The sequence below is a fragment of the Salvelinus fontinalis genome, chromosome 1 (genome assembly GCF_029448725.1).
Source record: "Salvelinus fontinalis isolate EN_2023a chromosome 1, ASM2944872v1, whole genome shotgun sequence".
Classification (NCBI taxonomy): Eukaryota; Metazoa; Chordata; class Actinopteri; order Salmoniformes; family Salmonidae; genus Salvelinus; species Salvelinus fontinalis.
Genome location: NC_074665.1, coordinates 56,848,685 through 56,876,654, shown reverse-complemented (window position 1 = coordinate 56,876,654; position 27,970 = coordinate 56,848,685). Strand labels below are relative to the sequence as shown.

The 27,970-nt window shown below is 40.7% G+C and overlaps 1 protein-coding gene across 4 annotated transcripts in view; it reads left to right on the top strand.

The window, feature by feature from the left end:
- The window catches only part of LOC129858338 (pro-neuregulin-3, membrane-bound isoform-like), a 541,229-nt gene that overhangs the window by 491,388 nt on the left and 21,871 nt on the right, over nucleotides 1-27,970 (top strand). For all 4 annotated transcript variants that reach the window (XM_055927510.1, XM_055927518.1, XM_055927500.1 and 1 more), the window contains 3 exons: nucleotides 9,955-10,057; nucleotides 10,754-10,880; nucleotides 25,967-26,082. In XM_055927510.1, coding sequence (XP_055783485.1) covers nucleotides 9,955-10,057; nucleotides 10,754-10,880; nucleotides 25,967-26,082 — 346 coding nt within the window. The remainder of the gene's footprint in view (nucleotides 1-9,954; nucleotides 10,058-10,753; nucleotides 10,881-25,966; nucleotides 26,083-27,970) is intronic.

The window sequence follows — 27,970 nt, the reverse complement described above, 5'->3', positions numbered from 1 at the left end:
GCATGGCAGGTCAAATAAACAATGTACTCGCACTGATGTACTGCAGGAAATGCAAACTTGTAGAGTATTTAAGGTTTAAAAAGGCCTCTAAAGTTTGTAATTTCCACTTTAAAATGTCAGACTTGATTTGCCCTAACGAAATATTTATAACCCCCCCAAAAATGTTTTTTGACATTAATTAATCAACATAATAATTCACATTTCCTGTTGCTCCAGGATTATTTTCCTGCTGTAGCAATCTGGCTCAAATCTACATCTATATAGGGATGTCACACAAAAGTGTTAGCTTTCTGTTCTTCCCGTGACTCAAGGTGGAGAAGGCTGAAACTAGGAACAGCAGGGGCTCTGTGATAAAAACGGTGTTTTTGGTTATCTGTCTGTTTCACAGTCATAGGGAACAGTGTCAGACACAGTGGAGGGAATCGACACAGACACAAGTTTTACCATTCATATTCGTTCCAATGCATCAGGTGGTATATATATAGTTGTTTGCTACATAGTTAGTCCAGCGAAATTGCATCTTATTAGTAGAATAATGGTCTATAATAATTTCAAAATTGTAATGTGTTTCTCTCATATTGTTTTGATTTGTTTCCAAATGTATAGGCATAAGCTACAGATGTAGGATCTTAATTTGACCTTTGTCACAGCTAAATAAATGTTTGCTCCATAATGTTGCTTGATCGGTGGTTAGGATATTAACTGGCCAAACGTAGGCTACATGAAAAGTGCAAATACAGGTAATATATTGTGTGTTATTGTGGATTTTCAGATAATTTATGTGAATCACGAAGTTCCTCTGCATTTCCTGCAGTGCAGGGAAATTCTCAGCAACAAAAGAGTGATCAAATTAAGATCTTACATCTGTATGTGATTAAATGGCTTTGACTTTGTGATTACAGTTCCTGCACAAGCTACAGAGGAAGAGTAATATCTTCATATTAAAATAATGCACTGAAACATGTAACAGAATCAGAGTTTTCTGGTGGCACCCTACCACATGCTATACATACAGAGTTTTCTCTAAAAGTCTAAGCTGGGGAGGTTAAGATGGTCATATCATGGGCAAGTTTGGAATCATCAACTCATACATGTTTTTTTCTTTATATTTACTATTTTCTACATTGTAGAACAATTGTGAAGACATCAACACTGTGAAATGACACACATGGAATTATGTAGTAACCAAAAGAGTGTTAAACAAATCAAAAAATATTTAATATTAGAGATTTTTCAAAGTAGCCACCTTTTGCCTTGATGACAGCTTTGCACACTCTTGGCATTCTCTCAACCAGCTTCACCTGGAATGCTTTTCCAAAAGTCTTGAAGGAGTTCCCACATATGCTGAACACTTGTTGGCTGTTTTTCCTTCACTCTGCGGTCCAACTCATCCAAAACCATCTTAATTGGGTTGAGGTCAGGTGATTGTGGAGGCCAGGTCATCTGATGCAGCACTCCATCATGCTGCGTCTTGGTCATATAGCCCTTATACAGCCTGGAAGTGTGTTGGGTCATTGTCCTGTTTAAAAACAAATTATAGTCCCACTAAGCGCAAACCAGATGGGATGGCGTATCGATGCAGAATGCTGTGGTAGCCATGCTGCTTAAGTGTGCCTTGAATTCTAAATAAATCACTGACGTTGTCACTAGCAAAGCACTCCACACCTCCTCCTCCTCCATGCTTCACTGTGGGAAACACACGTGTGGAGGTCATTCGTTTCACCAACTCTGCATCTCACAAGACACAGTGGTTGGAACCAAAAATCTAAAATTTGGACTCATCAGACCAAAGGACATATTTCCGCCGGTCTAATGTCCATTGCTCGTGTTTCTTGGCCCAAGTAAGTTTCTTCTTCTTATTGGTGTCCTCAAGTAGTGATTTATTTGCAGCAATTTGACCATGAAGGCCTGATTCACACAGTCTCCTCTAAACAGTTGATGTTGAGATGTGTCTGTTACTTGATCTCTGTGAAGCATTTATTTGGGCTGCATTTTCTGAGGCTGGCAACTCTAATGAACTTATCCTTGGCAGCAGAGGTACCTCTGGGTCTTCCTTTCCTGTGTTGGTCCTCTTGAGAGCCAGTTTCATCATAGCGCTTGATGGTTTTTACGACTGTACTTGAAGAAACTTGATTGACTGACCTTCATGTCTTAAAGTAATGATGGACTGTCGTTTCTATTTGCTTATTTGAGCTGTTCTTGCCATAATATGGACTTAGTCTTTTACCAAATAGGGCTATGTCTACCTTGTCACAATACAACTGATTGGCTCAAATGCATTAAGAAGGAAAGACAGTCCACAAATTAACTTTTAACAAGGCACACCTGTTAATTGGGGCAGCAGGTAGCCTTGTGGTTAGTGCATTGGGCCAGTAAGCCGAAAGGTTGCTTGATCGAATCCCGAGCTGACAAGGTAAAAACCTGTCATTCTGCCCCTGAACAATGCAGTTAACCCACTGTTCCCCAGTAGACCGTCATTGTAAATAGGAATTTATTCTTAACTGACTTGCCTAGTTAAATAAAAATTGAAATGCATTCCAGGTGACTACCTCATGAAGCAGGTTGGGAGAGTGCGCAAAAAGTGGCTAATTTGAAGAATCTCAAATATAAAATATTTTTTGATTTGTTTAACACTTTTTTGGTTACTACATGATTCCATGTGTGCCATTTCATATTTTTGGTGTGTTCACCACTATTCTACAATGTAGAAAAGACAAGAATTAAGAAAAACTCTGGAATGAGTAGGTGTGTCCAAACTTTTGACTGGTACTGTATATATACTGAACAAAATATAAATGCTTCTATTTAAACAGATTTTACTTAGTTAACAGTTCATAAAAGTAAATGAGTCAATTTTAAATAAATTAATTTGGCCCTAATCTATGAATCTCACATGACTGGGCAGGGGCACAGCCATGGGTGGGACTGGGAGGTCATAGGCCCACCCACTGGCGAGCCAGGCCCAGCCAATATAAATTAGTTTTTCCCCACAAAAGGGCTTTATTAAAGTCCAAAATATTCCTCACATTCTATTGAAATAGTTACTTGCATAGGGGAGTCTTTTGTTTAGACATGTAGCTAGCTAGCTAAACAATGAACCATAATCCCAACTCATAACGTTACTACCCTGCATGAATCTGCAGGTAACTAACCAGCCAGGTTCGATGTTAGGTAGCTAACATTAGGCTATAACTTGCAATGCAAATGGCTCTGAGGTAAAAATAATATTACTACACAGATCACACATGTAACGTTAGCAAGCCAGCCAGCTAGCCAGCCAGCTAACGTTAGCTAGCTAGCTAGCAGTACACTTTAACTTGAAATGAAAATTACTTTCTGACAAAATTAGAAACGTGTATTATCTGAAAATGTAGCTAGCTAGACTCTCATACCCATATGCATGGATGGACGCTTCTCCTTCTGTCACGGATGCCATGTTTGCCCTTAGTTTGAAGATGTAATCCGGAGATAGGTGTTTTATACAACACAGCCTTTTGTGTGTTCTCTTTTTAACTCTGTCTGCAAATGTGCAACCAAACGCCATAATTTTCTCCATCTTAGCTATCATATTCTAATTCTACTGATTTCAAAACTTGTTCCTCCAGAAAGTGGAGAGCAACACTTATGCAGTTCTACTACGTGATATATTTCTGTGGCTAAACCAACAAGGCTTGTAATTTAACAATTTGTTCCAGAAGGCATTTTCTGCCAAAAAAACGTTTTGATTTAAAAAAATATATATGTTCAAATGACTCTCCTGTGAAGTAGTTTCCTGAAATGAGTCACATGTGTTCTTCAAAGTGAAATGAAAACAAATGATTACCTTGTACGCCTGCAAATAAATACAATATTTTTCTGAATCAGTAAATCAGAGCACAGGGGATTGTGTACTGTAGGCTACATCTTCATGTAATGTCAGCTGACCTTGACAACACACTTTAATTACCTCCAAGCAGGGCTTGTACACACAGCATTTATGACGTGCATCAGAGGAAGAGTGTAACAAAAACCTTTCCCATTGGTGTATCATAATACTATGCAGGGAAATTATGGAAAAATAAAATTGTCCACGATCAGTGAGGTTGTTTGGTAGCATGGCAATATTGTGAGTGACATGGAGTGTTAGCTGTCATGGAATTACAGATGCCACTTACCTATGTCTACAACAGGGTTCCTCTCTTCTCATAATTACAGTAAATGTGGTGACGTGATAACTCTGGCTGAGAGACATCAAAACAACAATACTGACCCTGGAAACTACTGGTGGGAGGAGGGAGGGAGAGAGGGAGGGGGGGGTGGTTAATTAGCCTAGCTCTCAAGTCTTTTGGCTTCAATATTGATTTTGATAAGATAAAGTAAATTAATGTATTACTGGTTCATGTGTAGCGTGTTCTACAGTTGGCCGTAAAGGCCAATAGGAGCCGAGGCTCTCCAGGGGCCTCATTTATCAAAGGTACATTCGCACAAAAAATACTCTAAACCTTGAGTGAGACAGTTTCCCGCAAAGGTTGGTATTTAGAAATGTTTAACTTGATGGGAAAGTATGTGTTTCTCCAGACAAATCTCAAACCATGCGTGCACACAACTTGTAGAATGTTGATCAACTGTATTGCAAGCAAATAGGCTTATTGTTCGTTTGGGGGAAATGGGAGGTGTTTGATGCACATGAATTATAATACAAAAAGTAAAAATAAGTTTTAGTTTGTAGACCTAAATCATAATCTACAGGATGTCTCTCCTTTTCTGACATAACTGGGTCAAATTATTCCGGCTAAAACAAATAGTAGACTACAATTTTTTCAATCATCCATTCAATAGCCAAGCATGCTTGTAAGTGAATAGGCAGTGAGCATTGACAGTATGGGTTGGCTACAGTAGGCTTATTCCTGTTTGATACACACTAAAAACAAATGGTTCTACAGTGTATATAGTGCCAAATACAGGATATTTGGCTTGTAACCATAGCAGAACCCTTTTTGGTGCTTCTATGGAACCTTTTCTTTAAGATTCTATAAAGAACCATGCTCATACAATTCTAAATGGAACCTGTATGGTGCTCTAAAGAACCTTTTCCTAAGGTTTAATAAAGGTTTTATAAAAGATTTTATAAAGCACCAAAAAAGGGTTTCGCCATGGTTACAGCCATTTTGCGGGCTATATAAAACACTTTTTTTATGGTTCCTTACAGAACTTTTATGGAGAATGGCTCTATAGAGCAACGTTCTCAACCTCGAAAGGTTAGTTGTAGAACCATACAGGGTTATTTATTCTGGTTTAAAAGCCTTATTATATTATTAAAATTCCCTAGGTTTTATTACTGTGTTTATTAACAACTTTAATCTGGTGTGCTAGCTCTGGAACAGCTGGCGTCCCTGAGGAGAGAATTGAGAACTACTGACTAAGTCAACTGTTCTCAATTGACACATTCCATACGTGAGTCTTTCACAGTACACTGTAACTGGCCATACTCATATATAACATTTAATAATATAACACCCAACAGATTAGATAAACTGGAATGACACTCTCACTCATGGTTGCACAAATAGAGCTGTGAGCAAACCACTCCCCAAAATATTTGAATGATCCGCCATGTCACGCCCTGACTTTAGTTATATTTGCTTTCTTTATTATTTGGTTAGGGCAGGGTGTGACAAGGGGTGGTTTGTTTAGTCTTTGTATTGTCTTGGGGTTTTATCTTGTCTAGGGTTTTTGTTATCTATGGGGATTTTGTATTGTCTAGGGGTTGTAGGTTTATGGTGGCCTGAGTGGGTTCTCAATCAGAGACAGCTGTTTATCGTTGTCTCTGATTGGGGAGCCTATTTAGGTTGCCATTTACCATGTTGGTTTTGTGGATAGTTGACCATGTTTAGTTGCCTGTGAGCACTATGTTGGTGTCATGGTTCGTTTGTTAAGTGTTCTTCGTTGAATTAAAAGATGTATTCCAATCGCGCTGCACCTTGGTCCACTCCTTCCCACAACCGTAACACGCCACCCCTACATTATTACTAAAAGAGGACAGAACCCTTTATTGAACTGCAAAGAACCATTGAAGGGCTCAAAGGGTTCTTTTGGTCAGTATAGTTCCACATAGAACCATCACCCTTCCCAAAGAACCCTTGAAGAACCCACATTTCTTTGTGTGTAGGACTGCAATAGCCTAGCCTATCTAATTTCAGGTTCTATACCAAGGCAGGACATAGCATTTACTTTTAAATTGTTCAAAAGGACAATCCATCTTACAGAATGTGCGGCCAATATCTGATTGATTGCCTATAAATGCTTCTGAAGGCAACTATGATTTAGTTTTTCATATGAAAAGAGGTAGCAGCCATTTTTCACCCTTAACAGTAGAACCGCTAAAACAGTCATTTGGACTGCTCATGAATAAATAAATAAATATTACTCTGCCGTTCTTAAAGTCATGCCCCCATCTGTCCCTGACCTTTCCTAAATAAGTCTATATAACACACTGTCATTGTTAGAATCTTAATATCACAAACAGAACTGGAGTTATACCCAGTTTTAGGAGGGCATTTCATATTTTGAATGGTTTTCCCCCATTGCCTTTTCTTATTCTGATCCTTCCCCTGATAGTTGAAGATGCCGTGCCCAGGTGATAATCACACTGATAATGTCTCACAACTGAACCTAAACTATATCGAAACTACTTTCACATATATAAGATTAAATAAATGAAGTAAATGATGGGAGGGAAAGTGGGAGAATGGGTTGATGAGATGATGAGTGAGGGGAAGCAAACTATGCATGATTATGTTACCACCAATTATGAATGAAGAACAGGATGTGTCATTCTATTGTATTGATCTATTCTCAGGGTACGAAATACGGGGGAGCCAGGGGGTACTCAGCTCCCCTGAATGAGACATTAGTCACCTAAATGCAACAAAAGTAAAACAAACAAAATTATCCTATTTCTTTGAAATGCAGTGGTAAATATGTTTTACAGTGGTAAATATGAAAATAAAAGCTTCCAAACAACCCCACCTCTCATATCATGGTTTAAACCATTTAGTTCTGTGTGGCAGCACAAACCGCCTCCCTGTCCACAGCGCAGAAGTGCTGAATTTTGGCCTTAGCTGAGCTCCTTTCAACTTATAGATTTTCCTTTGAAGGTCACATTCCCGTTTTCGCCATTTGCTTGCCATGCGCCCTTGATAAAAATAGCTTGCCTTTATTCCAATGCATTAGATTTATCCGTTGATTTATCATTGTTTGCTTTTGTCAGTCAGCTGTTCGGAGCGCTCATTGCTTTCTTTTTCAGGTGCTCATGGGTATTGGTGTTCTCTGTGCAGTCCGTTGTCAGAAAAAATAGACCATTTATTTGGCGTTATCATTTTCTAGCAATATATGTTTTCCTTCCTGGATCAGCTGATAATGGTCGCCAATATCACTAGACTACTAGCCTACAGCTAGACACCAATGCACATCCAATCCATCCAATATTAATGACAGTAGGCCTGTAGTTGACTCTTTCGGTTAGAAGCATTTGATTTTGCATTGGCATAGGCCTACATTATTTGGGATTTGTGTACTCATGAGAACTGTTTTCATGGCAAAACATAATGAAATGTTCCATAGCCATAGTTACAATTACAGTGCATTACCTGAGATCTCCAAGATCCAGGAATATTACAGGGTTTAAGTGCAATGTTCTAATAAAATTGTTATATGCTTAACAATTACAAAGAACACTGTCATTAATGTAAGGAAATAAAGGTAGTGTTTTATGTAACACGATCTGTGAAAACTCTAAGTATTCAACTCATGAATTATTGACAACTCATGAACTAGGGTGTAAACAAGTTTGATTAAACTTGTGTATTCTATTGAATGTAGGCTTCCTGCTCTGTGTGTGTTAATCTATGTGTAAAATTGCCTCGGCTGAGAGGGTAGGCTACCGGCAGTGGTGTAGGCCTTTTTCAGAAAAATGCAGTGAAGGTGTTACTTTTTTCACCATAACCGCCAATCAGAGCTTACCAACCTATTATTATTATTTTTTGCTACTACATCACTGTCTAGGCCTATTTGAAGTTCATAGTAATAGGCCTACACATTGTAGCCTAGTCTAGTAAATTGACCATTTGTGTTAGGGTGACTATCCCATTTTTGCCGAGATAGTTTCAGCCCCATTTCAGGTGTCCCTGACTTTTCAAGCTACAAAAAAGGTACATTTTGTCAGCAAGACGCATCAATTAATGTAGTCCTAATCAATGGCCCAATGTCATTAGGAACACTTTCTGGTGTCTATTTCCGTTCATTAAATGGCGGAAGTGTACATCCATTGCACTGTTTGAATTATTTTGGAACGGACGAACATTTAGATTTAGATGCACTATTGTAAAGTGGTTGTTCCACTGGATATCATAAGGTGAATGCACCAATTTGTAAGTCGCTCTGGATAAGAGCGTCTGCTAAATGACTTAAATGTAATGTAAATGTAATGTAAATGTAACATACACAGGTGGCACACTTTTCAAAGTCATTTGTTTGACAATCAGATGAAAGCATCATGTCTGGTTGTGTTAATGGCACATTAACACAACCAGTGTGTTATAAATTATGTCTTTATTATAATCACGGTGTAATTCACACTCTGTCTATTCTAATTATAATCTCAAAGTGGTATGTACTCTATATCAGACCACCAAATCCAAGCAGTTTTATCAGTCTTTTCTGGCCCACTTGAAGTACATAGTGAAAGACGAATGGACACAGTCCAAGACAAATGGATGCAGATTCTGCATTAGCATTGCTACAAAATCTGAAGGAAAATACCTCAGATGGTGGGGAAGAAAGAAATCATGACATCTCTGATGATTTTTCTTCTGATTCTGAGCCTCAGCCTAAACTTTTGTGGCCTAAGTGCAAAAAAATCCAGAAAAGTGCACACTGAGCAGGTGCCCGTGGTACCAAATGAAACGGTGAGACAGGAGACAGCACTGTTTGGATAGAGCAAGCCGGTGACAATGCTACAGGCTGATTATCAGCACAAAATGTCATCACTGAAAGAGCAGACCTTACATCTCAAGCAAAAAACATCAGCAATGCACTCACCAGCTTTCGCTGTTTATGTGACATGAACATGCTCCAGCTGATGCCATTCTGTGAAGACCCACACCATGTGAGCACAAGCTGACAATAATCCAAAATATTTTACTGCTGTCTTATAGACACTTACTGTACAGTATATTCATTATAATGACGTTATTGTTTTGGTACTGATTTTGGTGGTTGGGGTATTTCTTTGTATTTTGTCATTATAAAAAGAAGTTGTTACCATGTTCCAACACATATGCTTTCTGTTTCATAGTTCATAGTTGTAACAAAGGCACTCCACCAATATAATTTATTGAACACATGAATTTTGGTGTTTTGTGTTTTTTTGTTTTTTACATATAGCCTACAGTAACATTAACTAATGAAAATGCTTCATGTTATTTGAAATATATATATTTTACGTATTCGAATATTACCTAAGACCTTCATAAACACAACCAAATTATTATTTTTGTAATAGCTTATATGAAATTACACTGTTAGTATGTTACAATCAGAATGACTGCTCATGGGCTTTAAGGGGGGTTCCTCGAGGCCCAGCGGTTCTAGTGTTAATGATGACCATTACAGCTATAACTCTTATCTTCTGTAATCAGACATGGCTACATTACAACTAGCATCTATTACAAGGCTTTGCATCCAATGGGGCTGATGATGTGACGTTGTTAAGAGTAAATGGGGGGTAGTTTGAGTTTGTAAAGTGGCATTTGAAAATAAGACATTATTATTACAGCGAGCTAAGGGCCATGTTTTATTCTCTGTGATCATCTCCTTATGGACATGTGTTCCTTAATTTCTCGCCCAGTTTTTCCTATTTTGTGCTCTTTGTTCCTCCGTCAATGTCAGTTCTTCCTCTTCTCTTCATTTCAACAGAGAGCAAGGAGGTGTACAAGAGACAAGTGCTGTCAATCACCTGCATCACCATGGGGATCAGTGTTCTGGGCATTCTCTGTATGGCTCTCTACTGTCGGAACAAGTGGGTGGACACGAGCACCCATAGGATCGGATTTCAGTTCATACACCTAAACCCATAGCACACACCACAGGCAATTGGCTATTGATCTAGCTTCAGCTGCCACTCCATGTCAAAGAGCCTACTGTAAGAGTCCGGATTCACAATTGTATCCCTCCAATTAACATTAATACATGTACATAATTTTAAGGAACCGATAAGGAAAGAAAGCTCATGACAATTTGTTTTATTGTGTTGGTATGGGCCTGGCACACAACATTTGTCTATGTATGTTTTACATCCTGTTTATGCCTGAAAGCACCTGTCTAGAATGTATATCCTTTATATATTCATCCAGCACGCTGGGCCAAACATCAAAGCTGTAATGGCAAACTGTCATTCATGGTATATGAAGCAGAAAGCCCTCTGATAAATTGCATTGTAATTTTATAGGGTCTGTAATATAATGATGTGAGTGAGTGAGCAGCCTGACAACAAGATAATCGGATAAAACCATGATCTAGTGCCATTTGGAAGGAATCTATAATGGAGTTACAGCACAGGAACCTATCAGCTCCATCAGAGCCGCTCAATTTACACTTCTTCACTGCACCGACTAGGGGTGAAGAGGCACAGAGTGGGGTCTGAGGGTTAAAGGTCAAGGCAATGCCATGATTTAGTTAACATGCCACGTATATGTACTCCCCCTCGCCCCCTCAGGAGACGCAGAGAAAAACTCCAGGCCCACTTGAAAGAGAGTCGCAGCCTCAAAAACTACAGCGGCAACGCCTCTGCTTTGGAGTCCAAATCGAGCCAGAGGCCTGACACGGGCCTGCAGCTGCAGAATGTGAGTATGCTGAGGGGATTCTCCTCTTCCTCTGCATCCTTCATGTATCTAGGGTGACTGATCATGCTGTCGGCTTACATCTCATAACCCAGTTATGCAGAGTGTCTTTTTCCTGCAGAACTGTTGGAGATATGTTGTTCGCTCAGGGCTGCAGCAGCAAGCAGTCTTTGAAGTTTGGCATGCTAAACAACTGCCTATTCCACCCCTTCCACCCAACCCAAACTGTTCAGAGTTAGCACTGTTAGCAGAGAAGTCTTTCAGAGAACACTGCTCAGTCATTTGGGACCCTAGGCTGTGTATTGTTGTCATTCATCATCTGCTAAATAACCTCTGTCAACAGATCTATGTCCAATATTCCAATCTGAGTTGTTTTCATGCAAAAACCGCGTTCATTTGAATATCAGTCGAAGTTAGTGCCTGTGCACGGGAGAAAGATGGGGATGTCTTGGTAGCACACACCACTCCATAGATCTGCTCCATTCAGACTCACCATCAACTCACCATCCTGAGGATATGGCTCTCAAGGTTTCTTATAGCTCTAGCTGTCACGCCCTGACCTTAGAGAGCCTTTTTATGTCTCTATTTGGTTTGGTCAGGGTGTGATTTGGGGTGGGCATTCTATGGGCATTCTATGTTCTGATTTCTATGTTTTTGTATTTCTATGTGTTGGCCGGGTATGGTTCTCAATCAGGGACAGCTGTCTATCATTGTCTCGGATTGGGAATCATACTTAGGCAGCCTTTTTCCCTTTTGTCATTGTGGGAAGTTGTCTTTGTTAGGGATACTATAGCCCTTGTAAGCTTCACGGTCGTTTTTGTTATTTCTTGTTTTGTTGGCAACATTTGACTAAATAAAATAAAATGTAAGCATCACGCTGAACCTTGCTTGGTCTTCTCTGAACGACGGCCGTGACACTAGACACTAATGAAGGCATTGTTTGATACGCGTAGGGTTGCAAAGGGAGGGTATATTACTGAAAACTTGAGTTTACCAGTAAACTACCAGAATTTGTGTAACTTTCAAGGTTTATTTGGAATTTTATAAGAAGACATATATTGGCATTTTTGGGTACTTCAGATTATCACAGGTGTCTGTAATTATTCCTGGCCCTCTGTGTGGCCTTATAACATGTAAAATACATTATATGAAATCATTAAATAAGATGATTTTAAAATAGAAACATTTAATGACAAAGCTGTAAAACATCATCCTTAATAATAAACTGTCAACTTAGTGAATGCCATTGGTGTTTGATATGAGGGTGTCAGCATGAAACTGTATTTTTATATTGTATTTTTTAACACACTTATTTATTGGACTATGTCAATAAGTATTTATTGTCAATGTTTTCGCGTCAAACTGGTGGCAGTTGTGAAAAAAGTCAATAGTTGGACGTGTTGCAGAGTTGATTGAAAATAATGCCATTGTTGATTAGATGCATTTTTTGGTATCAATTAGGCTATTTTCTCTTGAACCATATGGTATGTCTACTAGAAACTCATGGACAATATGGACACAGATATAGAAAATGAATACAATATATGGATATAGATTTATATTCAAGTTATTCAAGAATAAATTACCAAAGCTACCATAGATTGCCATATATTTTCTCTTAATTACCTAAATTACCAAAGATGTTGGTAACTTATATACTCAACATTCCACATATGTAACTTGTACACATATGACGTATCTCGTCACAGAATTTAGGTATCGCTATATTACCTTGGGATTCAAGTCGATACTACTGTTATTTGTTTTAATAACAGAGTATGGCTGTTCCACTTTACATGCATCTTCTGAGACTGTTTTCTTTCCAATGGAATCTATTGGGAACTTATGCTAATGCAGGCTATTTGTTTCATGCACATATTCATATTGATTTGTGTCTGCAAGCTATCGGTTACGAGGATTTCACAACATGCCTGCCCGCCGCCACTGTGGGGGGGGGGGGGTCAGTGATAGTAACACACACGCAGACAGACACACACACACCTCGACCCGCCCTCCCAACCCCCTACTTCCTGTCAAATGATACAATTGATCTAGCGTCTCACAGTCTGATTTTAAAACAATTGCAATGCCACCCTTTTCTCCCTACCTGCAGCAGCACTCTGTGGAGGTACTAGGCTAAATGATGGTTCACTCTCTCCCCCAGAACCCCTCAGGCTGCAGCGGTCTGCTAGGGTGAAAGAAAACAATTAGATGTGTTCCTGACAACGTCTTCGCAAAATCATAAAAGCTGTTTCTGCTCTGGGTGGTCGCAGCTGAAACCCGCTGGCGGATGGTGGCCACTATCTCCCCTAGATTAAAACATCCATTACACTAACACGCTCCCCGCTGTGCCATAACAGTCACCGCCACGCGTGCCGCATTTATTACATGTTGCATTACTCCTCTCTTTATTGAGATGAATACCTGGGTTGATTTCATGAAACAGTGCAGATGTATTGGGCTCTGTGCAAAGTCTCTGATTGGTTCTTAAAAAGAGCAAAACAACTGGACTGACTGCAGGACACATTTGCTACCATTGTCTGGTACTCTTTTATCCATTAGATTAGTTCTCAAGAAAAAATATTGGTATTAGATGAGCAGTCTTGTCTATAGACTGTCCTCATTTTGGTCTGAAGTCCAAAGGATGGACAGTATATTTGTTGTGAGTACTGCATTCATGGGGTTTCCCTCAGTAAATTTAAAGCGATACTTTGGGATTTTGGCAAAGAAGCCCTTTATCTACCTCCCCAGATGAGTCAGATGAACTTCTGGATACCATTTTTTGTCTCTGCGTCCAGCATTAAGGACGTTAGAGGTAGTTTTGCAAGCCAATGCTAACTAGTGTTAGCACAATATCTGGTAGTCTACAGGAACAGATAGCATGCTAGCTGTTCCCATAGACTTCTAGGCAATGCACTAACGCTAGTTAGTAATTGAGTTAATGCTAATTAGCAACTTCCTTCAAACTGTACAGAGACATAAAAATGGTATCCACAAATTCTGACTCTGGGGAGGTAGATAAAGCCAAAATCCTGAAGTACCCCTTATAAAAAGCATTTATAAGCCTGGACTTTTTCACATTTGAAAAAGTGGGGGTGGGGTGGCTATTTATCTAAGATCTTCTCTTATGGCATCATGCTCTCAGCATTTCTGTCCCTAAAATATGTGAGCTGTTGGTTATAAATGTGGCCACAAGCCAAATATGCATATATTTATTGCTGCACCCAGCAGCTTCAGCGGAGGCTGTTGGTAGTATTTCTGATTATTTAAAACCCTTTCTGGTATCTGAAATGGTTGTGTTAGGAGATTTAAATATTAATACACATGCCTTAGATCAGTTTAAGCATATCTGTCTTGAGTTCAACTTGACTCAGCTGATAATGAAACTCAGATGAATATAAAAAACCTAGCAAACTCCTCATTGATTGAACTTATCCTGACTAACCGTCCCCGTAAGTATTTGGCGAGTGGTGTTTTTGAAAACAATATCAGCGACCACTGCCCTCTTGCTTGCATTAGAGATACCAAATTGAAAATCTGTAACCCTCGTAAAATGCTTTTTTCCCCCTTCAAATTCACTCCACAGGTGTTCCTTCATGATGTATATTATTCAGAGCTTTTTTCTACTAGATGCGTACCAGACCCTGTTTTGGCGCTTACATTTTTCTCATCCATTTTTACCTCTATTGCTGATAAACATACCCCTTCCAAGCGACTCAGAGCCAAAAAGCAAACGATCCCATGGTACTCTCCTGTACTCTCATGTACTCTCAGGCCTCCTCTTGACAATAAATCTTGCCTGGGCCAAGGTTAGACAAACTGGCTCGTTAGCTTATTGGCAGCTATTTAGGTAATTGAGAAATAGGTGCACTGCCAAATCAAACTACACCCTTATTGCTATGACAGATTATGTTAGTGATCCCTCTAAATTCTGGGAAACCATGAATTTGTTGAAGTGGGGTAATTCCTCTACTTCCTTGCCTAAGCAAGTAGTTTTAGACTCCTGCATCATTACTGAAAAGTCAAGATTTGTGATTATTTTATTCATCATTTTATCTCAGCTTGTTTCCTATTTAAAATAAATGGTGGTCATACTGTTCTTGGCCAGTCAGTTGACTGTTCTTCCCACATACAGCCTCCAGTTGCCTCGATGGATGATCAGTCAACCTCACGTGACTTGGGAAATAAAAGCCAGGGTTTTTAATTTTGGTAACTCACAGAAACAGCTGTTCTCGCTGCATTATTTGCTATTGACAGCAAGAAATCATTAGGGGTTGACAATTTGGACCCGTCGTTGCTTATGTATGCAGCACCCCTCAATGCTGGGTCAGTAACAGACATTTTGTATTTAACTTTAGTATCAAGAAATATTCCAGAAGTGCGGAAAGCAGCTTTTGTACTACCACTCCATACGTGTGGGGATTGTAGTGATCTTGATAATTGCAGTGCATTCGGAAAGTATTCAGACCCCTTGACCTTTTCCACATTTGGTTACGTTACAGCCTTTTTCTAAAATGGATAAAAGTATTTTATTTCCTCATCAATTTACAGACAATACCCCATAATGAAAAGGTGAAAAAAGTTACATTATTTTGCAAATTTATAAAAATGTAACTGAAATAGCTATTTATTTATTTATTTCTTTGAGACTCAAAATTAAAGCTCAGGTGCATCATGTTTCAATTTATCATTATTGAGATATTTCGACAACTTGATTGGAGTCCAGCTGTGGTAAATTCAATTGATATGACATGATTTGGAAAGGCATACACCTGTGTAAATAAGGTAAAACAAGCCATGAGGTCGAAGGAATTGTCCGTAGGGCTCCAAGACAGGATTGTGTCGAGACACAGATCTGGGGAAAGATACCAAAAACATTCTGCAGCATTGAAGGGCTCCAAGAAAATTCTTAAATGGAAGAAGTTTGTAATGACCAAAACAATTCCTAGAGCTGGCCGCCAGGCCAAACTGAGCATTCGGGGGAGAAGGGCCTTGGTCAGGGAGGTGACCAAGAACCCGATGATCATTCTGACAGAGCTGGGAGAACCTTCCAGAAGGACAACCATCTCTGCAGCACTTCACCAATCAGGCCTTTATGGTAGAGTGGCCAGATGGAAGCCACTTCTTAGTAAAAGGAACATGACTGCCTGCTTGGAGTTTGCCAAAATGCACCTTTAGGACTCAAACCTTGAGAAACAAGACTCTCTGGTCTGATGAAACGAAGATTGAACTCTTTGGCTTGAATGCCAAGCATCCCCTCTGGAGGAAACTTGGCACCATCCCTACGGTGAAGCATGGTGGCGCCAGTGTTGTGCTGTGGGGATGTTTTTCAGCGGCAGGGACTAGGAGACCAGTCAGGATCAAGGGAAAGATGAACAGAGCAAAGTACAGAGAGATCCTTGATGAAAACCTGTTCCAGAGCTCTCATGACCTCAGACTGGGGTGAAGGTTCACCTTACAACTGGACAACGACCCGGACCACACAGCCAATACAACACAGGAGTGGCTTCGGGACAAGACTCTGAATGTCCTTGAGTGGCACAGCCAGACCCCGGATTTGAACCCAATCAAACATCTCTGGATAGACCTGAAAATAGCTGTGCAGCGACTCTCCCCATCCAACCTGAGAGAGCTTGAGATGAAGAGAGAATAATGGGAGAAAATCCCCAAATGCAAGTGTGCCAAGCTTGTAGCGTCATACCCAATAATAATTGAAGCTGTAATCGCTGCCATAGTGTCACGACTTCCGCCAAAGTTGGTCCCTCTCCTTGGGCGACGTTCGGCGGTCGAAGTCACCGACCTTCTAGCCATCGCCGATCCAGTTTTCATTTTCCATTGGTTTTGTCTTGTCTTCCGTCACACCTGGTTCCAAATCCATCAATTTAATGTTATGTATTTAACCCTCTGTTCCCCCCCATGTCCTTGTCCATAATTGTTTGTTGTAGTGCTTGTGCACGGTATGCTGGTATTTACCGGGTTTTGTTTAACCCATTATTTATTATTTATGAACAGGGAGTACAGGAGAGGGCTCAGAACGTACCCTTGTGGGGCCCCAGTGTTGAGGATCAGCGGGGTGGAGATGTTGTTATCTACCCTCACCACCTGGGGGCGGCCCGTCAGAACGTCCAGTACCCAGTTGCACAGGGCGGGGTCGAGACCCAGGGTCTCGAGCTTGATGACGAGTTTGGAGGGTACTATGGTGTTAAATGCTGAGCTGTTGTCGATTGAACAGCATTCTCTCTAGGGTGTCAGGTAGGGTGGAGGTGATATGGTCCTTGACGAGTCTCTCAAAGCACTTCATGACGACGGAAGTGAGTGCTAAGTGAGTGCTAGTCATTTATCTCAGTTACCTTAGCTTTCTTGGGAACAGGAACAATGGTGGCCCTCTTGAAGCATGTGGGAACAGCAGACTGGGATAAGGATTGATTGAATATGTCCGTAAACACACCAGTCAGCTGGTCTGCGCATGCTCTGAGGACGCGGCTGGGGACGCTGGTATAAAGGATTTGGAGACCGGTGCAGGAATATACAATGGGGTTTTTAATACACCCAAAACAAACATGTATACAAAACACTGGGCTGTACCCAACAAAAGAGTGAGGGGCAACCCAGACAGGAAGACCACGTCAGTGACTCAACCCACTCAAGTGACGCACCCCTCCTAGGGACGGCATGGAAGAGCACCAGTAAGCCACTGACTCAACACCTGTAATAGGGTTTGAGGCAGAGAATCCCAGTGGAGAGAGGGGAACCGGCCAGGCAGAGACAGCAAGGGCGGTTCGTTGCTCCAGTGCCTTTCCTTTCACCTTCACACTCCTGGGACAGACTACACTCAAGCATAGGATCTACTGAAGAGATGAGTCTTCAATAAATACTTAAAGGTTGAGACCGAGTCTGCATCTCTCACATGGGTAGGCAGACCATTCCATAAAAATGGAGCTCTACAGGAGAAAGCCCTGCCTCCAGCTGTTTGCTTAGAAATTCTAGGGACAATTAGGGGGCATGTGTCTTGTGACCGTAGCATACATGTAGGTATGTACGGCAGGACCAAATCGGAAAGATAGGTAGGAGCAAGCCCATGTAATGCTTTGTAGGTTAGCAGTAAAACCTTGAAATCAACCCTTGCCTAATAGGAAGCCAGTGTAGGAAGGCTAGCACTGGAGTAATATGATCAAATTTTTGGGTTCTAGTCAGGATTCTAGCAGTGATATTTAGCACTAACTGAAGTTTATTTAGTGCTTTATCCGAGTAGCCGGAAAGTAGAGCATTGCAGTAGTCTAACCTAGAAGTGACAAAAGCATGGATTTATTTTTCTGCGTAATTTTTGGACAGAAAATGTCTAATATTTGCAATGTTACGTAGATGGAAAAAAGTTGTCCTTGAAACAGTCTTGATATGTTCGTCAAAAGAGAGATTAGGGTCCAGAATAACGCCGAGGTAATTCACAGTTTTATTTGAGACGACTGTACAACCATCAAGATTAATTGTCAGATTCAACAGAAGATCTCTTTGTTTATTGGGACCTAGAACAAGCATCTCTGTTTTGTCCAAGTTTAAAAGTAGAAAGTTTGCAGCCATCCACTTCCTTATGTCTGAAACACAGGCTTCCAACGAGGGCAATTTTGGGGCTTCACCATGTTTCATCGAAATGTACAGCTGTGTGTCATCCGCATAGCAGTGAAAGTTAACATTATGTTTTCGAATGACATCCCCAAGAGGTAAAATATATAGTGAAAACAATAGTGGTCCTAAAACGGAACCTTGAGGAACACCGAAATTTCCAGTTGATTTGTCAGAGGACAAACCATTCACAGAGACAAACTGATATCTTTCCAACAGATAAGATCTAAACCAGGCCAGAACTTGTCCGTGTAGACCAATTTGGGTTTCCAATCTCTCCAAAAGAATGTGGTGATCAATGGTATCAAAAGCAGCACTAAGGTCTAGGAGCACGAGGACAGATGCAGAGCCTCGGTCTGACGCCATTAAAAGGTCAGTTAACACCTTCACAAGTGCAGTCTCAGTGCAATGATGGGGTCTAAAACCAGACTGATACATTATTTATCTTCAGGATGGCAGTGAGTTGGTGTGCAACAGCTTTTTCTACAATTTTTGAGAGGAATTATATTTTCTGGGTCAAGGTTTGGCTTTTTCAAGAGAGGCTTTATTACTACCACTTTTAGTGAGTTTGGTACACATCCGGTGGATAGAGAGCCATTTATTATGTTCAACATAGGAGGGCCAAGCACAGGAAACAGCTCTTTCAGTAGTTTAGTTGGAATAGGGTCCAGTATGCAGCTTGAAGGTTTAGAGGCCATGATTATTTTCATCATTGTGTCAAGAGATATAGTACTAAAACACTTGAGTGTCTCTCTTGATCCTACAGAGTTGTGCAGAATCAGGACAAATGAGCTTTGGAGGAATACGTAGATTTAAAGAGGAGTCTGTAATTTGCTTTCTAATGATCATGATCTTTTCCTCAAAGAAGTTCATGAATTCATTACTGTTGAAGTGAAAGCCATCCTCTCTTGGGGAATGCTGCTTTTTAGTTAGCGTTGCGACAGTATCAAAAAGAAATGTTGGATCGTTCTTATTTTCCTCTATTAAGTTGGAAAAAGAGGATGACCGAGCAGCAGTGAGGGCTCTTCGATACTGCACAGTACTGTCTTTCCAAGCTAGTCGGAAGACTTCCAGTTGGGTGTGGCGCCATTTCCTTTCCAATTTTCTGGAAGCTTGCTTCAGAGCTCGGGTATTTTCTGTATACCAGGGAGCTAGTTTCTTATGACAAATGTTTTTAGTTTTTAGGGGTGCGACTGCATCTAGGGTATTTCACAAGGTTAAATTGAGTTCCTCAGTTAGGTGGTTAACTGATTTTTGTCCTCTGACGTCCTTGGGTAGGCAGAGGGAGTCTGGAAGGGCATCAAGGAATATTTGGGTTGTCTGAGAATTTATAGCACAACTTTTGATGATCCTTGGTTGGGGTCTGAGCAGATTATTTGTTTGCGATTGCAAACGTAATAAAATGGTGGTCCGATAGTCCAGGATTATGAGGAAAAACATGAAGATCCACAACATTTATTCCATGGGACAAAACTAGGTCCAGAGTATGACTGAGGGAGTGAGTAGGTCCAGAGACATGTTGCACAAAACCCACTGAGTCGATGATGGCTCTGAAAGCATTAGAATTTTATCTGCTATGACTACAAGGTCCGATAGGAATCCAGGGAACTCAGTGAGGAACGCTGTATATGGCCCAGGAGGCCTGTAATAGGCTGCATAGACTTAATGACTAGAAGCTCAAAAGACAAAAACATTTTTTTTTGTAAATTGAAATTTGCTATCGTAAATGTTAGCAACACCTCCGCCTTTGCGGGATGCGCAGGGGATATGGTCACTAGTGTAACCAGGAGGTGAGGCCTCATTTAACACAGTAAATTCATCAGGCTTAAGCCATATTTCAGTCAGGCCAATCACATCAAGATTATGATCAGTGACTAGTTCATTGACCATAACTGCCTTGGAAGTGAGGGATCTAACATTAAGTATCCCTATTTTGAGATGTGAGGTATCACAATCTCTTTCAATAATGGCAGGAATGGAGGAGGTCTATATTCCAGTGAGATTGCTAAGGCGAACATCGCCATGTTTAGTTTTGCCCAACCTAGGTCGAGGCATAGACACGGTCTCAATGGGGATAGCTGAGCTGACTACACTGACTGTGCTAGTGGCAGACTCCAATAAGCTGGCAGGCTGGCTAACAGCTTGCTGCTGGCCTGCACCCTATTTCATTGTGGAGCTAGGGGAGTTAGAGCCCTGTCTATGTTCATAGATAAGATGAGAGCACCCCTCCAGCTAGGATGGAGTCCGTCACTCCTCAACAGGCCAGGCTTGGTCCTGTTTGTGAGTGAGTCCCAGAAAGAGGGCCAATTATCTACAAATTCTATATTTTGGGAGGGGCAGAAAACAGTTTTCAACCAGCGATGCTGTAGAGCTCATCACTCCCCCTAACTGGGAGGGGGCCAGAGACAATTACTCGATGCCGACACATCTTTCTAGCTGATTTACACGTTGAAGCTATGTTGCGCTTGGTGACCCCTGACTGTTTCATCCTAACATTGTTGGTGCCGACGTGGATAACAATATCCCTATACTCTCTACACTTGCCAGTTTTAGCTTTAGCCAGCACCATCTTCAGATTAGCCTTAACGTCGGTAGCCCTGCCCCCTGGTAAACAGTGTATGATCGCTGGATATTCATTTAGGTCTAATACTGCGGGTAATGGAGTCGCCAATGACTAGGGTTTTAAATTTGTCAGAGCTAATGGTGGTAGGCTTCGGCGTCTCAGACCCCGTAACGGGAGGAGTAGTGACCAGAGAAGGCTCGGCCTCTGACTCCGACTCGCTGCTTCATGGGGAGAACCGGTTGAAAGTTTCTGTTGGCTGAATGAGCCACAACGGTTGAGCATTCCTACAGCATTTCCCTCCAGAAGCCATGAGAAAGTTGTCCGGCTGCGGGGACCGTGCGAGGGGATTTATACTAACGTTACTATCTGTACTTACTGGTGGCACAGACGCGGTTTCATCCTTTCCTACACTGAATTTACCCTTGCCTAACTATTGTGTCTGAAGCTGGGCTTGCAGCACAGCTATCCTCGCTGTAAGGCGATCATTCTCCTGTATAGTATGAGTACAGTGACTGCAATTAGAAGGCATCATGTTAATGTTACTACTTAGCTCTGGCTGGTGGAGGTCCTGACGAACCACGTCCAGATAAAGCGTCCGGAATGAAAAAGTTGAATGGGGGAAAAAAGAAAGTTGAGTGAGGAAAAAACGAAAAATATAAACGGTAATTAAAAAGTAAAAACCGTAAAGTTGTCAGGTAGAAAAGTAAGGTTAGCAACAAAACGCACAGCATATCCTGGCTTCAGGGCCTGAGCAACAGGCAGTTTACTTTGGGCACGTCATTCAGGCCGCAATTGAGAAAAAAAGGGGCCTTGCCCTAAGATGCATTTGAGCCAATCAGTTGTGTTATGACAAAGTAGGGGTGGTATACAGAAGATAGCCCTATTTGGTAAAAAAAACAAGTCCATATTATGGCAAGAACATCTCAAATAAGCAAAGAAAAATGACAGTCCATCATTACTTTAAGAGATGAAGGTCAGTCAGTCAAGAACTTTGAACGTTTCTTCAAGTGCAGTCACAAAAACCATCAAGTGCTATGATGAAACTGGCTCTCATGAGGATCGCCACAGCAAAGGAAGACCCAGAGTTACCTCTGCTGCAGAGGATAAGTTCATTAGAGTTAACTGCACCTCAGATTGCAGCCCAGATAAATGGTTCACAGAGTTCAAGTAACAGACACATCTCAACATCAACTGTTCAGAGGAGACTGCGTGAATCAGGCCTTAATGGTTGAATTGCTGCAAAGAAACCCGTACTAAAGGACACCAATAATAAGGAGAAACTTGCTTGGGCCAAGAAACAATAGCAATGGACATTAGACCGGTGGTAATCTGTCCAACCACCGTATGTTTGTGAGACGCAGAGTAGATGAATGTAAGATCTCGGTATGTGTGGTTTCCACCGTGAAGCATGGAGGAGGAGGTGTGATGGTGTGGGGGTGCTTTGCTGGTGACACTGTCAGTGATTTATTTAGAAATCAAGGCACACTTAACCAGCATGGCTACCACAGCATTCTGAAGCTATATGCCATCCCATCTGGTTTGCGCTTAGTGAGAGTATCACTTGTTTTTCAACAGGACAATGACCCAAAACACACCTCAAGGCTGTGTAAGGGCTATTCGAACAAGGAGAGTGATGGAGTGCTGCATCAGATGACCTGGCCTCCACAATCACTCGACCTCAACCCAATTTGAAATGTTTGGGATGAGTTGGACCGCAGAGTGAAGGAAAAGCAGCCAACAAGTGCTCAGCATATGTGGGAACTCCTTCAAGACTGTTGGAAAAACCCTTAAATGAGTTGGTGTGTCCAAACTTTTGACTGATACTGTATATATATGTTTATTTATTTATTTTACACGTATTTCAACCCTTTTTGGGGTTTGCAAAAAATTACCTTCATAGTTCCATACATTCTTTACATCCTTCAGACGAGTCCCCTGACACTTGTGGACTGTTTTCGTGAGAAGACCGATTTTAGGGATGTCTCATGGTCTGCCACCTTTCACCGCAGATGCGGAAGTGCGAAACTGGCGGATGCGGTTGATTGAGACGCATCCAATGCAAAACAACAGATATCTCCAGCTTAAACTGACTGATTTTGTTGGGGATTTTTTTGTTATGTAATTTAGACTGATGCACCGGTGTGTCAATTGACTCTAGGGGTTAATGCCTAAACTTAAACCTAACCTTAAAAATGTGGAGTTAATCCCTAAATTTAACCTTAAACACTTCAAAATGTGCCTTTATAATTTTGGGGAGCAGATTTGAAACTGCAGTAAAAGTGCAGTAACTGCAGTCACCTGTGGTATTTTGGACACAGTAATTACAGAATATGCTGCATTTTAACTGCAGTTACACTGCAAAATTACTGCAATAAAAAATGTTTTATTTTGAATGAGTATTTTCCTCACACTGCAGTTATACTGCTGTGTACTTCAGTTATACTACACTCTGACTGCAATCTTTTTTCGTAAAGGTGACGTTTGGAACAACTTCGAAATTTGACATTTGAAAACATGGATGAACGTCTAATTCTGATGTGAGACTGTGAGAGCTTCTAGGGATTAACAGTGAGGTGATGCTTGTCTGCAGCCATGTCTGACTCTCTTTTAAAAGCTTTAAAACCATGAGCTTCTCTCTGTTTTTTACAAAGCAGACATGGTGCAACTCTTCCTTGTGTAATATTTATCCCTTGAAGCTGTCTATTTTGAAAATAAGACATTTTATAGTCCCATTGTGTGGGAGCGTGTCACATTTTTTCATGCATTCTAATTTCCTTCCTCCCTCCCTCTCTAGTCTAGAGATTTTCGAAATGTCATAACACTTTATTACCATCAACTTGAAAATAAATATTGCATTCAGCAAACAATAATAACAGGGGCGCAACCTTCAATGGGAATGGGGGGACATGACCCACCCCCCATATTCTAAAATTGAATTTTTGTCTCCCCAGTTTTATCATTGCCCTGTTATAAAAACAAAAGTGGCATCGGTGTGCTTTAGAAACATGTGGCGTTCTCAGTGCAGTCAGGTAAACTGCTTGGCAGTTTCAACAGGGCTGGATTATTTAGGACCACACAGACACCACAGAGCTTGTGGACAGGCTGTATGAAGGCAAAGCTTCTGACCAGCACGGTGCTGCTGTCTGCTACTGCTGTCTATGTGTGTTGCATTTTTTCTCAAAGTTGTAAAAGCAAGCAGAGCAGAAACTGGTTGCTCTTTATTTGACTGATCTAGCTGGCGAGACAACTGCTGTTTGAGTATTTATTCCCAGTGCTGAGCTAGTATTGTAACTGACGTGTAACGTTAGCTAATGGGTGTTTCTCAAAATGCATACTACCGTACTACGCAAATGAGTCCAAATCGAAGTATGTGAAATGGAGCACAGAGGGCACTTCTCAAATGCGTACTCCATTTTTACATATTTTGACACATTTATCGATGCAAGCTTCAACAGACAGTATGCAACGAATGCACATGTCACGCCCTGGCCATAGAGAGGTATTATTCTCTATTTTGGTTTGGTCAGGTTGTGACTAGGGTGGGCATTCTAGTTTCCTTATTTCTATGTTAGTGTGGTTCCCAATCAGAGGCAGCTGTCTATCGTTGTCTCTGATTGGGGATCATATATAAGTTGTCATTTTCCGTTTGGGTTTTGTGGGATGTTTTCTTTTTAGTGTTTTTTCCTGACAGAACTGTGCGCTTTCGTTTTCACCTTTTGTCATTTTGTTTTGAGTGTTTTTTGAACATTTAATCATGGACACTGTCCACGCTGCGCTTTGGTCTCAAAGCTGTCATCATCATTAAGCTCATCAGCGCAATATTGGACTCACCTGGACTCCTTCACTTGTTGATTGTCCTTTCTATATCTGTCTGTTCCTCAGTTTGTTCCCCGTGTCAGCATTATTGTCGTTATGTTTCCCCTGTTTAGACGCTGTCCTTGTTTGTTTCTTGTCAGTTATTTATTAAATGTTCACTCCCTGTACTTGCTTCTGGTCTTCAAGCGTCTGTCCTTACACCAATAGCTTTTTCTGTAATTCTAGATCATCATTGTCTGCGTGTACTGTTAATTGAGCTCACCAACAAGTTAAACTGGTTGGATGGCAAATCGCTGCATGAGTCCATCTATTTAACCCAGATTCTTACACCCTCATTGGCACCATTTATATTTGACCTAGTATTATTTCTATTGTGAGAGTGAATTCATTATTGGAGCTCCATTATCAGTAATGGCTCTCAGCGTGAGGAATTCCTATTAAATCATGCTCGCGCTCCAGGCTCTAGGCGACAATAATAAAAGAAATCTGAGAAATTATTTAATATAATCTTATCTTGGATTATTGCATGGTTGCTATCAGGGATAGTGGTACCAGGAACCTCCTTGGGTTAATCTGCTGTCTGTCCGGGCGTAATATCCAATTATAGTGGCTCTCCTCCTCTATACCACTCCTTTATCAACAATCAGCATTCCTATGCTACACTTGAGATGTATCGTCTACTTCAATTTCAATTTCTCTTCCGTTCTCCCTCATTGACACAGCAAAATAGAAGAAGGAGAGTGGAATAGATAGAGAGCAGGAATGCCATTTAGATTCCTGTAATCATTCTTCTCTAGTCACGTAATGGTCTACCTCACGCTGTGGCAATCAAAGGGGGATTATGTGTGAGCACTGATGTACATTTTTGTACATTTTTAGATATGCCTCCAAAAGAACATGGCCATTCTGACTCTGGAAATGGAGTGCTAAAAAGAAAACATCTGTGCCTACCTGTACTTAACTATTTGCATAGTCCAAACGTATTTTTATTGTATGCATAAACAGGCAATATGATCCGTCTAATTAATATAGATTAATGCTAATACAGTAATACGTTATATATATTTAAATGTCTTTGTTTATTTTGCAGTATTGTAAGAGGTCCTCCCAGCCACATGAGGGAGCTGTTTGTAAGTCCAGCTTTTCCCAGTGCAACGCCACTCCTACCAACGACTCCAGAGGTCCAGGCACAGGAAAACATTACAGGTATGAAGTTCAAACATACAACTCAGTGGTCTGAATGATGAATACTTCTCTGTGGAACAACATCTTACAAAGACAAAAATCATAATGATTATCACAATAATGTGCTATGAGAATTGGTTCTATGTCCCTTACAGTAATTCTCAGAGACGCAGTGAAGAGAGAAATCAAATTAACCACATTACAGTGCAGCCAGAGATAATTGTGGATTTATTGAATGTTTTAATGAATGATAGTAATTCTAATTGTTGATAAACATTTTAATGCGCATATCTGTAACCGGGCTGAACATGCCAGCGAGTCAGAGATCTGACTCCAACTACATTAAATGTTCTTAATGAGCCAACTGCTATATTACATTGAGTTAATTTCCACATTGCGGAATAATGCGCTAATGGAATGATCTGTTGTGTCTTAGATCATTATACGACATTAGCTTACTGGAAGACCACATGTAGGCTATAGATGTATAACTGCGTAGATTTACATTATTCAAAATCCCATATGATTCAAATGTCAGCGCTAGCCATATATAAAGCTCTGGGAACAGCTAGTCCTTAGCATTACAATGAAGTCCAATCACAGTCAAGATGATCTCTCTCACTCAAAGGACCGATATCCATCATTATCTGCTCAGTGGTATTTCCTGCTATCCTCTGGTTTCGTATTCCATTTGTATTCAGTGACTTGCATGAGAGCCAGGACCCAGGGAATGCTATTGACTTCACATGACTTCAGGACTAGGGAAACCGCATTCACTCATATCGCATTGAGAATTTCACCAACACACCAATCTGCCTGCATAATTACAAGGTCATTATGGTGGCTCTAGAAATCTACCTTTCCTTGTCAGTGTGTGTGTGTGTGCGTGTGCGTGTGCGTGTGTGTGTGTGTGTGTGTGTGCCTTGCCTTCCATGCATGTCTGTTGGGATTACAGATAAACAAATCCTTTTATGTCTGTTTGGCTTAATCCACACCCGCCTCTTTTTTACGTTTTAACTTCTTGACGCACGGATCCCTTTAGCGGGAAAAAATGCTAAAAATATTTATATTCATGAAATCACAAGTGCAATATAGCAAAACACAGCTTAGCTTGTTGTTAATCCACCTGTCGTGTCAGATTTTGAAAATATGCTTCACAGCGAAAGCAATCCAAGCGTTTGTGTGAGTTTATCGATCACTAGACAAAACATTAAGAACACCTAGCAGCAATGTAGATTGGTCACGAAAGCCAGAAAAGCAATAAAATGAATCGCTTACCGTTGATGATCTTCAGATGTTTGCACTCACGAGACTCCCAATTACACAATAAATGTTCCTTTTGTTTGATAAAGATTATTTTTATATAAAAAAAAATCCATTTGTTTGGCGCATTATGTTCAGTATTCCACAGCCTTAGGCAGGTCATCAAGGCTTGACGAAAATTCCAAATAGTATCCGTAAAGTTCGTAGAGACATGTCAAACGTTTTTAACAATCAATCCTCAGGTTGTTTTTAACATCAATAATCGATAATATTTCAACAGGACTGTAAACTATTCAATACTGGAGAGAAAGAAAATGTTGAACAACCAGTGTCGCGCGCATGAACTAATGGAAGGACATCCGTCTATCCATTGACGCGTTTTGATAAATCTCGCTCATTTTTCATAATAAAAGCTTGAAACTATGTCTAAAGACTGTTCACACCCTCAGGAAGCCATTGGAAAAGGAATCAAAATAAGAGTCAATTCCGGGTTGGATTTCCTCAGGTTTTCACCTGCAAAATCAGTTATGTTATACTCACAGACAATATTTTGACAGTTTTGGAAACTTTAGAGTGTTTTTTTATCCTACTCTGTCAATTATATGCATATTCTAGCATCTGGACCTGAGAAATAGGCAGCTTACAT